The following is a 13356-nucleotide window of genomic DNA, read 5'->3' as shown; positions in this document are numbered from 1 at the left end:
CCCTGACGTCAGGGTCAAATGGAAGTCCTGACACTACTCTGTGTTGAGAGCAGTCAATTTTCCCTGGACTGGTCAATTAGTAGCCAGAGGGGCGAGCTCGCTGTGCAATTAAGCTCTCGAGGCTGAAGGGCCAACAGAAATGAACCATGTAAAGAACCACAGCTTGTTATTGCAGATAGGGGAGAGAGAGAGGAGAGAGAGAGAGAGGAGAGAGAGAGAGAGGGCACCCCCACCTTAAGGCAGCCCCTCAGTACTTTTAAAACTTTTGAAGTAAAATTAGTTATAGATGCCAGCCACCATTGTGTAGGGGGCGGGAGGTGGAGCTGGCGCTCCAAAGATATCCTAGAGCACTGCCCCCCAGTTGACCACCAGTAGACAGCCTCCAGGTAGCTGCCCTGTTCTCACACTGTGGGGTGCCAACAGGCCCACTAGAAATTCCAGTCAGCCTCTGATCAATGGCCTTAATTGGCCTCTTTATCAGCTCAATTTGCTCTACAGTGGGTATCTGTTCCATTTACCATCTGGCATCCAGAAAAAATGGCTCAGTGGCAAAATGGTGCTGGCAACCCATGAAATTATGGGCCCATCCACCTCTGTTCACACCCCTAACTGGGGCAAAATTCCTGCCCCTGATGTCTGCAAAGTAATTTTAAAAAGAAGCCATTATGCTTCTGTGTGTAGGTGTGTGCCTTAAGTTGCTAATACGCCAGAAACAGAAATAGTTAAGAAGTATGCAACAGTGCCATGAGCATAAAGAAACCAACGGTCAACCACTGAATATTTATAAACAGGAACTAGGATTTGGACATAATAGAAGTAGCAAACTACAAAAGCTGGCAGTAAATGAAACAGAAAGAGGGAAAAACAGCCAAAGCTGAAGAACAGAAACTATAAACTTTAAGTAGAATCACAAGAATAATAATTGATTTCCACAATCCAATTTTCCTTTCCAGTTAATGTTATAGTCAGATTAGCAGCTTTTTCACCTATTGCCAGTAACATAATTCCACTACACATCAGCATCTGGCCTAACCTGTCAGCACTTTTGCAGTGCCTCTGTCCTTTGGGAGTATGATTGAAGCCACACACAATGGTCTCAAACGTGGTATGATTAATATTTTACATAGTTCTCACGTGCATGGAAGAACAAATTTTAACTGGTTTCTGAACAAAGATTTTTAGAACAGACCAACGTGCAGCACAGGACCCATGTATGACTGGAGACCAAACTTATCTCTGTCCCAAAACTCCATTTCAAGTATTTATTCGGTTTTAATCTATCTGATTCATGCATATGTGTGTGAGAGAAAGAGGGAGAAATTATATATGGTGAAGGGCTATCCAAAAATTGGAGGGAAGCAGACTTTAGACACAAAGGCTGATTTTCCAAATTTGCAGTCCCAGTAGGCAAGAAACTGTACCAAAATACTTCGAGGTATTTGCTTAAAATTTATAATATTATTTCATTTGACTATGTTTGCAGCTCAAGTCAAAGGACATTACTTATTTATATTCCTAAAGTGCTCTTTGTAGTAATTTAAACCCGGCAAGTCATACCAGCTGCTGACATGCAGTGGAATTGTCTCACCTGTAATAGGAGAAAAAAGCTGACCTGACTATACTGTTAACTAGAAAGGAAAATTGGGTTGTGGAAATCATTTATTGTTTTGTATCTAAATTCTAGCGAGTTACGTTGAAGTGTAAAATACAGTTTGATTTCTGATCTGATCTTTCATGTAGTGAAAAGTCCTCTTTTACAGAAGTTTTAACTTCTTTGATCGAAGGCAGGTCCTTGGCAGTTATTTGATGAACCACAGCAAAGTGCAATGATGTTTTTTTTACTAGGGTAGGGCGAGTGGACAGACCCCAAGTGCTGTTGGTGTTAATCTGATCCACATGCTAGCTGTCTAGCCAACTGAGCTAACAGCCGCTCCCAACCGCTCCAGATCAGCTTTAAATAGTACACAACAAAACATCAGATACTTTAGACGCGTTCTATTATTGCCATTTGACAAGATAGCAAAAGGTAGTGTCATCAGTCTAGAAAAAATATATAATTTATCCCTCTCGCTCTCTCTCACACACAAACACACACATATGCATATATCAGATAGATTAAAACAGAATAAATACTTAAAATGGAGTTTAGGGACAAAAAATAGTGTGGTCTCCAGTCATACATGGGTCTTGTACTGCACAATGATCTGATCTTAAGTTTTTTGTTCAGACACCAGTTAAAATTTGTTCTTCCATGCACGTGAGAACTATGTAAAATATTAATCATGCCACACTTGAGAGCATTGGGAGTATGATTGAAGCCACGCACAAAGGACAGAGGCACTGCAAAAGTTTTAAGGTGGTCAACAAGAATAATAAAAACTTAAATCAGTGAACTTGTGAAAAATAACTCAGTTTCTCTTTCCACAGATGCTGTCTGGTCTTTCCAGCATTTTCAATTTCTACTTCAGATTTCCAGCATCTGCAGTATTTTGCTTTTGAACTATGCAAGATGCAATTTCACCAGACCAGCAATCCAGAGGCCCTGGCTAATGCTTTAGGGACATGGGTTTAAATCCCACCACAGCAACTGGTGGAATTTAAAATTCAATTGATAAATCTGGAATATAAAGCTAGCCTCAGTAATGGTGACCATGAAATTATCATTGATTGTTGTAAAAACCCATCTGGTTCACTAATATCCTTTTGGGAGGGAAATCTTACCTAGTCTGGCCTCTACGTGACTCCAGATCCAAAGCAATGTGGTTGACTCTTATCTGCCTTCTGAAATGGCCTAGCAAGCCACTCAGTTCTAGGGCAATTAGGGATGGGCAATAAATGCTGACTTTACCAGTGACACCTGCATCCTATGAAATAATTTTTTTTTTAAAAAGATGCTGTGACAGCATCCCCATTCGGACAGGAGATGGGGATGGTGACTATAATGAATAGTATGGTATGCAAGGTATGGTAACCACAAGGTTATGGTACTGGATGAAGTACCTAGAGGTTGAGAGTTCAAAACACCAAGACAAGCTATGAATCTTAATTCAATTTTTTTTTTATCCGTTCATGGGACATGGGCATTGGTGGCTAGGCCAGCATTTATTGCCCATCCCTAATTGTCCTCATTCAGAGGGCATTTTTTAAAGAGTTAACCACATTGCTGTAGGTCTGGAGTCACATGTAGGCCAGACCAGGTAAGGACAGTAGATTTCCTTCCCTGAAGGACATTAGTGAACCAGTTGGGTTTTTACGACAATCGACAATGGTTTCATGGTCATCATTAGATTTTTAATTCCAGATTTTTATTGAATTCAAATTTCACCTGGTAATTTGTGGACTAGCACCAGAAAAAATATAATTTAAAAATCCAACTGACTCACTAATGTCCTTCTGGGAAGGGATCTACCCTACCTGGGCTGGCCTATAATCAGATTCCAATTCCACACTTTTTGTTGACCCTTAACGCTCTCAGAGCAACTGGGGATTGGCCATAAATACTGCCCACATTCCACAAATTAAAAAGTTAACTGGTGAGTGGATGCGTTGAAGACCAAAAGGACATATTTACAATGCAAGGAGACATTGAGGTAAATGCAACTGTTCACAATCTAGGCTAACACTTCAATACAGTACTGAGGGAGTGCTGTACAGTATTGCCAGAAGTGATGTTTCATTTACTGTCTCCTCTTTCATGTAGACATAAGTGGAGCAGGGGAGTTTTTCTGGTCAACATTTAGCCCTCAACTAACATTATGTAAAAATAGATTAATTGGTTATTTTAATCGCATTACTGTTTGAGGGACATTGAGGGACTTTTCTATGCACAACTGGCGGTTGTGGTTTTCATACATTATGACACTGGCTACATTTCTTAAACAACTTCATTACCTTGAGCACTTTGGGATGTCCTGAATTTATGAATACATTCATAAATATACGTTCTTGATTTCTTTGTTTGACAATTCAGGGAGTGATCCTGCAAAGACACCACTACCAACATGAAGCAGGGTCTAAAAAAATTGCCAGAAATTTCCCAAGCTGAGAGTTCCTCTCCCCATTTCAAGTGCCGCATCACAGAATCACCTCTTTGGAATTTTCCCCCATTTGCAATCAGGCAATTGAAAAAAAAGCCAAGGAGCATTCATTACTAAGCACTCAGCTATTCCTTTTACTTGAGGATCCTCAGATATTATGGAAATGCAATTCATTATAAATTGGGTTTTCTGTCACTGCACAAATGAACCAAGCAGGTCTGGTACTAAATTTCCAAACAAGATGACAACTTGAACAGCCTGCTCTTATTCATATTTCCCTATCAACTTAACTTAAATATCCTGTTCACACTCTTTACATTACACAGCAACCACATAAGAGGTATTATAGCTATTAAAATTGTAGGCTTGGTTGACATTGCTGAAAATGTATATTTATTAAGCAATGCTTGTTCAGAAAATGCTCATTTACCACTCACATTACACAGCATCAAAATTGAAAACTCAAGTTTAAATAAGATTAAAATTAATTTTTCAATATAATCACAGAAATCAGAAGGGAGCTATCGCACTGCACATTTACTATAGTAAGCGTTCAGGCTGTTTACCACATGTTTCTGAAATCTTTTCTTCTTTGTGGACACAAATCAAGCATATTCTTTATTGTCTAGAATTAGTATAATGTGATTAGTATGGTTTGATTATTTAAATGGCATTTCACATCATGCGGTGGATTTGTTGGAAAATTCTCTTTAAAAAACTTGTGTTTGGCTATCTCAAAACCAAATTGACTGCTGGTCCATTAAATTTATAGAGATCATCTGACATTGATTTTCCTCTCCAGCAAATTATGAATTTAGTAGCAGCTCCAAGTACAGAATGTGAATAAAATCTCAGTTTAATATAGTTAATGATAGTTTTGAAGGATGAGTGCATCTCCTGCAATGTTTATGGCAGAAGACAGGAAAGAAGTAAGAATTAGGGCATAGAAGATTTGATAGTGTTCAAAATCATGGGGTAAATAGGAGAAACTGTTTCCAGTGGCAGTAAGATTGACAACCATAGGATGCAGATTAGCAAAAGAACCAGAGATAATATGAGGATAATTTTTTTTAAAACACAGTGAGTTGTTGTGACCTGCACAGAACTGCTGAAGGGGTAGTGGAAGCAGACTCAACAGTAACATTTAAAAGAGAACTGGGTAAAAACTTGAACAGAAAAAAAAAATCACAGGGCTATGGGCAAACAGTCAGCATAGGTTTGATAAGCCAAATAGCCTCCTTTTGTGCTGTATCATTCTATGATTCTATGAAGCAGGTTAGATCACAGAGGCAGACCTCAACCAAGAACTAGCCAGGAGGTATGTAGGTAGAAGGCATGCTTGGCGCAGGAAGCAGGTTGGATCCAAAGGTGGTTCTGAGGTCTAGAAGGAATAGGCGTGAGGTAAGATGAGTAGTATTGTACCATCCATAAGATGCACTGCAGCAAATCACCAAGGCTTCTGCAACAACACCTTCCAAACCCACGACCTCTATTGCCAAGAAGGACAAGGGCAGCAGATGCATGGGAACACCACCATCTGCAAGCTCCCCCACCAAGCCACTCATCATCCTGACATGGAACTATAATCGCTGTTCCTTCACTGTTGCTGGGTCAAAATCCAGGAATTCCCTTCCTAACAGCACTGTGGTGTAGGTACACCTACATTGACTGCAGCAGTTCAAGAAAGTGGCTCACCACTACCTTCTCAAGGGCAATTGTGGATGGGCAATAAATGCTGGTGATGCGCACATCCCGTAAAAGAAAAAAAATGCCAATCCAATGATCACACAAATCCACCCAGAGAACTGGTGAATTTGTGCATATCTAATTGGAAGGCTTTTTTTTAATTTCTGGGACTGGCTGTGGAAGTGAGGATGAAATTGGTTAGAATTGCTCACGTTCATTGTTAATTTTCAGCTTTCTAAATCTGGTTGGCCAATGCTAACCACATGGTATTATTAGTTACAGAATCGTACAGCACACAAAGTATGTGTTTGAGCTGGCTCTCTGATAAAGTAATACAACTAATCCCATTCCTCTGTTTTATCCCCAAAGCTCTGTGAAGTTTTTCCCTCTGCATTTTGAGAGAACTAGGATATGGGCATCTGAGCTTTGGATAAGCTCAAGTTTACAGATGGTGCAAGGTAGAAGGTCAGCTTGAAGAGTTCAAAGGTAACAAAGTCAGTGAAACCCAACGCAAACTGGAGGAACAGCACCTCATCTTCCGACCAGGTACTTTACAGCCTTCTGGACTGAATATTGAGTTCAACAACTTTAGATCATGAACTCTCTCCTCCATCCCCACCCCCTTTCTGATCCTCCTTTTTCCAATAATTTATATATTTTCTTTTCCCAACTATTTCCATTATTTTTAAATGTATTTCCATCCATTGTTTTATCTCTACCTTTTAGCCTATTTCGATCCCTTCCCCCCACCCCACCCTCACTAGGGCTATCTGTACCTTGCTCGTCCTGCTTTCTACCCTTAATGTCACCTATTAGCACATTCCTTAGATAATATCACCAACTTCAACACCTCTTTGAACTTCTGTCTATGACATCTTTTGGCTATCTCCACCTATCACTGGCCCTCTATCCAGCTCTACTTGCCCCACCCCCTTAAACCAGCTTATATTTCACCTCTTTTCTATTTTTCCTTAGTTCTGTCAAAGAGTCATTTGGACTCGAAACATTAACTGTATCCCTCTCCGCAGATGCTGCCAGACCTGCTGAGTTTTTCCAGGTATTTTTGTTTTTGTTCTAAAGTCATGGATATGTTTTTCAGCAGAAAAGCCGAGGCAGTAGTGGAAGTAGGTGATCTTGGTGAAGATGAAATGGGAATCAGAAACTCGGAGTCAAATAGGGCACCAGGAGAGGGATGGAGTCAGGAGCGAGGGAACAGAACTTGTTGCGAGGACTGAAGGCAATGGATTCGGACTTCCAAATATTTAATTGGAAGAAATAGCTGCTCATCGAACACTGGACGTCTAACGAGCAGTGTGACAAATCAGAGATCGTGGAGTCCAGAGGTGGTGGTGGAGGGAGAGCTGGCTATCCCCAATGTACATTTGGAACCTGACATTTTGTTTCTGGATAATAAGGGACTGCACTTGGGTGTGAAGGGCTGCGGTGGAAGCAGAGGCAATATTATAGGAACAGGAAGAGAAGCCAGGCATTGCAACTCCCAGAGGGCAGCTTTATCAAGTACACTGATATTATTGTCAAGTCATATGGTTGACAGACAACGAGTTGATGTCCATCATGATATCCCAATGATAATGCAAAAACAAACTGTAAAGAAATTACTAATCATTAAACATTGTTTAACCGGAAACAAACTACAAATGTTCGTTTATTTCCAGCATTTTCTATACATCTGAAAAACGAAACAAGTTATAAACAGCTTTGTTCAGGCGATTTCCAAATAAGTCGGCCCTTTAAGATTTACAGCAAAAATGAGTCAGAATGAAGCGCCCCACATTGAACTGGTTTGGCTCCACTGCTTGTGGAATTAATTAAAATATTAAGGCCTACAAGATACAATCTCACGCTGAACCCCAGCAAAGCTGGCGGGGTGGAGAATTACTCGTAAACAGTGCGAGGTCGTCGCGGGGTGAACTATACACCGTTTGCTCCGCAGTCTCTATGTCTCACTGTTACCATACGTCGGTCAACGCTCCACTACTGTACCTTACAACTTTCATCAAACCAATCCTGTCCAGGGCGGTGATTACCTCTGGTGTTACTACATTAGGCCAAAAACTCCCACACGAACAAAAAAAAATTTTAACAGAGGAGAAAAGCAAATGGTGAACATCACAACAAAGATTCGATCAGGGAACTGCAGCCTTGCTCTGACTTCCGCGTCTTGAATGTTAGGAGGGTTTGATTGGCACAAGGCACACAAGGGGCTGCGTCCTCGCTGTTGTCACTGTGCTGAGGGACAGCAGCTGCTGCTTCTATCATCACTCCTTTAATCCACTCACATTTCGTTTTGTTTGACAATCAGAATTGGGGTTTTTTTTAACACATAAAAGGTCAACAACAAAAGGAAATCGATACATGCAATCAACCTTAAAGAACAACCTTGCTTGTTCTATTTATTCCGGAAGTAAAAAACCAGGGACCAACATTTTAGGTGGATTGAGAGTGTCACAGAATTGTTTCTACTTGATAAAAGCAAAAAACTGCGGATGCTGGAAATCCAAAACAAAAATAAAAATACCTGGAAAAACTCAGCAGGCCTGACAGGTGGGTAAGAAAAATCTATATAAATTATTGGAAAAGGGGGGATCGGAAAGGGGGTGGGTATGGAGGAGAGAGTTCATGATCTAAAATTGTTGAACTCAATATTCAGTCTGGAAGGCTGTAAAGTGCCTAGTTGGAAGATGAGGTGCTGTTCCTCCAGTTTGCTTTGACCGCTTTGCGGAACACCTTCGGTCTGTCCGCAAGCATAACCCAGACCTCTTGCCATTTCAACACTCTGCCCTGCTCTCATGTCTGTCCTTGGCCTGCTGCAATGTTCCAGTGAAGCTCAACGCAAACTAGAGGAACAGCACCTCATCTAACGACTAGGCACTTTACAGCCTTCCGGACTGAATATTGAGTTCAACAATTTTAGATCATGAACTCTCGCCTCCATCCCCACCCCCTTTCTGATCCCCCCTTTTCCAATAATTTATATAGATTTTTCTTTTCCCACCTATTTCCATTATTTTTAAATGTATTTCCATCCATTGTTTTATCTCTACCTTTTAGCCTATTTCGATCCCTTCCCCCCACCCCACCCTCACTAGGGCTATCCGTACCTTGCTCGTCCTGCTTTCTACCCTTAATGTCACCTATTAGCACATTCCTTAGATAATACCACCACCTTCAACACCTCTTTGTACTTTTGTCTATGACATCTTTTGGCTATCTCCACCTATCACTGGCCCTCTATCCAGCTCTACTTGTCCCACCCCCTTAAACCAGCTTATATTTCACCTCTTTTCTATTTTTCCTTAGTTCTGTTGAAGAGTCATACGGACTCGAAACGTTAGCTGTGTTCCTCTCTGCAGATGCTGTCAGACCTGCTGAGTTTTTCCAGGTGTTTCTACTTGATGCGCTTTTCTAATATGTAGGGCGTTCTACTTGAACCCTTTACATTCTGGTGGCACAGCAGGCGAACAGGGAGAGCATCTCCTGAGGCGGTTCTCGACAACCGAGGGCCAACCAAATTAAGTCAGAGCTGACCCCAGCAGCAAGGTAGCATACATATCACTTTATTTATCGAATACAATCCCTAGATCACCTGTCCCAGCTCCTAACCCCAGAGTTACAAACCAACTTTCCAAATCAGGAAGTAATGTGATGTTGGGTTGCAGTAGTTTTAATGATTTCAGAAGACTGCTAGCTATAAACATCTAATATTTATTTCAACATATTTACAGATTATGGCAAATACTCTTACAAGCTTCTGACCATACTTGTTTTCCTCTTTACTTTCACTTTAAACTGTTCCGGAGCCTCATATCACATGTATATATCACTCCCTATGACATCACAGACTATTACAGTTAACTCTCTACAGGACTTAGGAGGCTAACATACTCCACTAGACTACATCTCACCTCAAGTCTCTGTTCAGACTTCAACCTTTTCTTGACGTTCTTGGAAACCCAATGTTTCAGTCTCCTAGTCATTCAGAATATTTCCATGTTTTAAAGTCTCAAAGGAAATGTAGCCTCTTTTTGCTCTCTCGTAAGTGTTTCTTTGTCTCTCCATGTTCTTTTCTTATTCTCTCATCTCTGTTTTTTTTTAGATTCTCATATCCTCTTACACGAATAAGCATTGTAATACCTTCACTGGTCTATCATATCTGGTTCTGCTCTCGTTTGTGGGGATAAGGCATTCTCGCTCTGCTGTTGGTCCTCTGGACGCTGTTGAACTGAACTCAAATTAGTAGATGGTTTGGGTTCACCTACTTCAGTGTTTTCTTTCATTTCTGGTGATTGCGACTTTTCTGGCCTCTGATTTCCACTCTGTTGCCCAATTGCAGTCAGCTTTTTAGTTTCTTCTCACAGTGCCTTGCTCCATCTGGACAATGTAAGATCGTGGGTGTGGTGATTTCTCCAAATCTTTACTGATCTCTGATCCAAACCTGTTCTCCCTGTCGAAGATCTGATGATCTTGCTTTGTGATGATGATCATAGTGTTTCATCTGTTCACTTTCCTCTTTCCCCAAGTCTATGTCTTTGACCTGTGGCAATGAATGTGGAACGGTAGGAATCTGTGTCTGCAACCTTCTCCCCATGAGTAACTCACATGGAGCCAATCCATTCTGCAAGGGTGAGGATCTATAACTTAAGAGTGCTAGTTGAAAATCCTTACTCTTTTTCATTAATGCCTTTATAGTTCTGACACCTCTCCCAGCTTTTCCATTACCACCAGGAAATCTCAGTGAACTTCTGTGAATAAATCCAAATAATTTAGTAAATTCTTGAAACTCTATGTTCACGAATTGTGGGCTGTTCTCTGATATCACACCATGAAAATTTCTTACAAATGCATTACCACTGCTTCTAATGTGTGACCATGTAACTGTTTCACTTCAATCCACCTCAAGTAGTAACTACTATCATTATGAACATTTTCTCTCTCTATGCTCAAATAAGTCCATTCCTTGGCATCCCCATGGCCTTGTAGGAAAAGATGACAACATTAGTGGTTCTTTTGATTCCTGTCTGTGAATTGTACTTGTGATACATCTGGATATCATTAATTCTAGCGACTTCGAAAGACCCAGCCACCAAACCATATACCGTGTTCTGGCTCTGCACTTGGTAATACTTAAATGACCTTAAGGTAGACGTCATAAGATTTCAAGTCTCAATGCCCTTGGGATTACTATTCTATCACTGTATACCAGTAAATTATCGATCAATGTCAGATGTACTCACTGCTCAAAATATGGTCTCAAGTTAGCTCTACGTGGTACACATGTTGGTCACCCTCTAATGCAAAATTGTCTGATCTGCTTACATTACTTGTCTGATTTTTGAACCTCTTTGATTTCACTCATTCTTTGTGTCATTGCCGGTAATGTATGGACTGTCATTACAGCAAACTCCTTGACTTCTTGCACAAAATTCAGTGTTACATTTTTCTGGATTCTCTGTTTCAATGCTTGATAATGCACCTGTGCTGTGCTCTATTCTTGCCCTTGCGCATATACTGTATAAGTGTAAAACCTCAATCTTAACTTAAGCCTTTGAACTCTTGATAGCATCGCTGTAAGCTCTTTTGAATTCAATAGTGTGACCAAACGTTTATGGTCTGTTTCTATCGTAGTTTGCAGACCTAAGATATAGTCAGAAAATTTCTTATTCAAACATGGACAAGAGAACCCATGACTGTTACCATCTAGAAGGACAAGGGCAACAGAAACATGGGAACACCACCACCTGGAAGCTCCCATCCAAGCGACTCACCATCCTCACTTGGAAATATATCGTTGTGCCTTCACTGACGCTGGGTCAAAATCCTGGAACTCCCTCCCTAACAGCACTGTGGGTGTACCTACACCACATGGACTGCATCAGTTCAAGATGGCAGCTCACCATCACCTTCTCAAGGGCAACTAGGGATGGGCAATAAATGCTGGTCTAGCGATGCCCACATCCCATGAAAGAATAAAACACACGTGTCTCTCTTCTCTGTATCAGTTAATGAATGTGATATATAATACACTGGTTTGCATTTTCCATCTCTTTGTACCTGAAAAAGCTCTGTGCCCAATCCTGTAGAGGGTGCGTCTGCTGCCATTATTATATATAGGTGTTAATATCTCTGATGTCATCAACCGCTCCTTGATTTTGTCGAATGATTTCTGATATGCTTCTTCCCAACACCATTCATTGTCTTGGGTCAAAATTTTACGTTTAATGAGTGGGCACATGCCTGACCCGAAATCACATGAAATAGTGTGAGAAGATGACGGACATACGTCCCGACATCTTTGCACTTGCGTGTAAGATTACAGTCAGCAGGTGCACGCGGGAGTCCTAAGTGTGCCCGCTGACAATTAAACGGGCAATTAAGCCCATTAATAACCCAATTAATCTGAATTTTACATTGCTCGTGCGATTTAGTGCTCATCATACGGGCAACACATCCAAGCAGCAAATCCGTTTTTTCCTCATTTCTCATCCAAGGGCGAGATAAAAGGGGACCGGAGCATTAGCTATGTGAGTTGTTAGGAGTTCAGGTGAGAGTTTGCTGCTGCTTTAGTGCTGAGATTTCATACCTTTTCCTGTGGGTTCTGCTGAAGTATTTGCTTTGTTAGTTTTGTTTTGAGGACTCTTTTGTTTTGTCAACTCTCTTGGAGCATTTCTGTTGAGTGCACTCTTTGATGCACGAGACAGTGCCATCTGCATTTCAGCAGATGGGGGTTGTGTACTCCGCTAGTGGGAACTCCTCTGAAGAGGAAGAGAAGGACAGAAGAAAGAGGAGGCCAGGTGTCCACAGCCAGCGTCCCAGGGAGAGACCTGTGGGAGGAGAGGCACAGGGGATGCAGGGCCAGCAGGGAGAGCAAGGCAGAAGGGACCACAGAAGATGCCACTATCCTGCAGCCAGAATGTACAGGCAGCGATGCAATTACCCCAATGTGTCTGAGGTCCAGTGCTGTCCTCCCTCAGCTGATGATTCAGTGTTTCTCCATGTTGAGCACCACTTGGAGGAAGCACTGAGGGTGGCAAGGGCACAGAATGTACTCTTGGTGGGGTATTTCAATGTCCATCTCCAAGAGTGGCTCAGTAGCAACACTACTGACTAAGCTGGGCGAGTCTTAAAGGACATAGCTACTAGACTGTGTCTGTGGTAGGTGGTGAGAGAACCAACAAGAGGGAAAAACATACTTGGCCTCATCCTCACCAACCTGTCTGCTATAGATGCATCTGTCCATGACAGTATTTGTAGGAGTGGCGACCGCACTGTCATTGTGGAGACGAAGTTTCACCTTTACATTGAGGATACCCTTCATCGTGTTGTGTGGCATTACCACCATGCTAAATGGGATAGATTTCGAACAGATCTAGCAACTCGACTGGGCATCCATGAGGTGCTGTGGGCCATCAGCAGCAGCAGAAGTGCACTTGAACACAATCTGTAACCTCATGGCCTGGCATATTCCCCACTCTACCATTACCATCAAAGCAGGGGATCAACCCTGCGGAGGTGGTGGCGTAGTGGTATTGTCACTGGACTGATAATCCATAGACCCAGGATAAGGCTCTGGGGACCTGGGTTTGAATCCCATGGCAGAATTTGAATTCAATGA

At 41.6% G+C, this 13356-nt stretch overlaps 2 protein-coding genes across 7 annotated transcripts in view; one reads left to right on the top strand and one right to left on the bottom strand.

The window, feature by feature from the left end:
* The window catches only part of enpp4 (ectonucleotide pyrophosphatase/phosphodiesterase 4), a 30647-nt gene extending 21092 nt beyond the window's left edge, over positions 1-9555 (bottom strand). For 2 of the 5 annotated variants that reach the window (XM_078542007.1, XM_078542006.1), the window contains exon 1: positions 7728-7924. Coding sequence is in view for 1 of the 5 variants with exons in the window: in XM_078542006.1 (XP_078398132.1) it covers positions 7728-7741 (14 nt within the window). In the remaining 4 variants the exon portion in view is untranslated. Of the gene's footprint in view, positions 1-7727; positions 7977-9467 lie in introns of those variants that run through there. The other 3 variants (XM_078542008.1, XM_078542010.1, XM_078542009.1) reach the window with 3 other exon arrangements.
* Positions 1-13356, top strand: part of enpp5 (ectonucleotide pyrophosphatase/phosphodiesterase 5) — a 526082-nt gene that overhangs the window by 55677 nt on the left and 457049 nt on the right. The gene's annotated exons all lie outside the window — the stretch shown is intronic.

Source organism: Cetorhinus maximus, chromosome 5, assembly GCF_964194155.1.
Source record: "Cetorhinus maximus chromosome 5, sCetMax3.hap1.1, whole genome shotgun sequence".
Taxonomy (NCBI): domain Eukaryota; kingdom Metazoa; phylum Chordata; class Chondrichthyes; order Lamniformes; family Cetorhinidae; genus Cetorhinus; species Cetorhinus maximus.
Note: the sequence above shows the minus strand (reverse complement) of the source record. Positions and strands in the feature narration are given on the sequence as shown.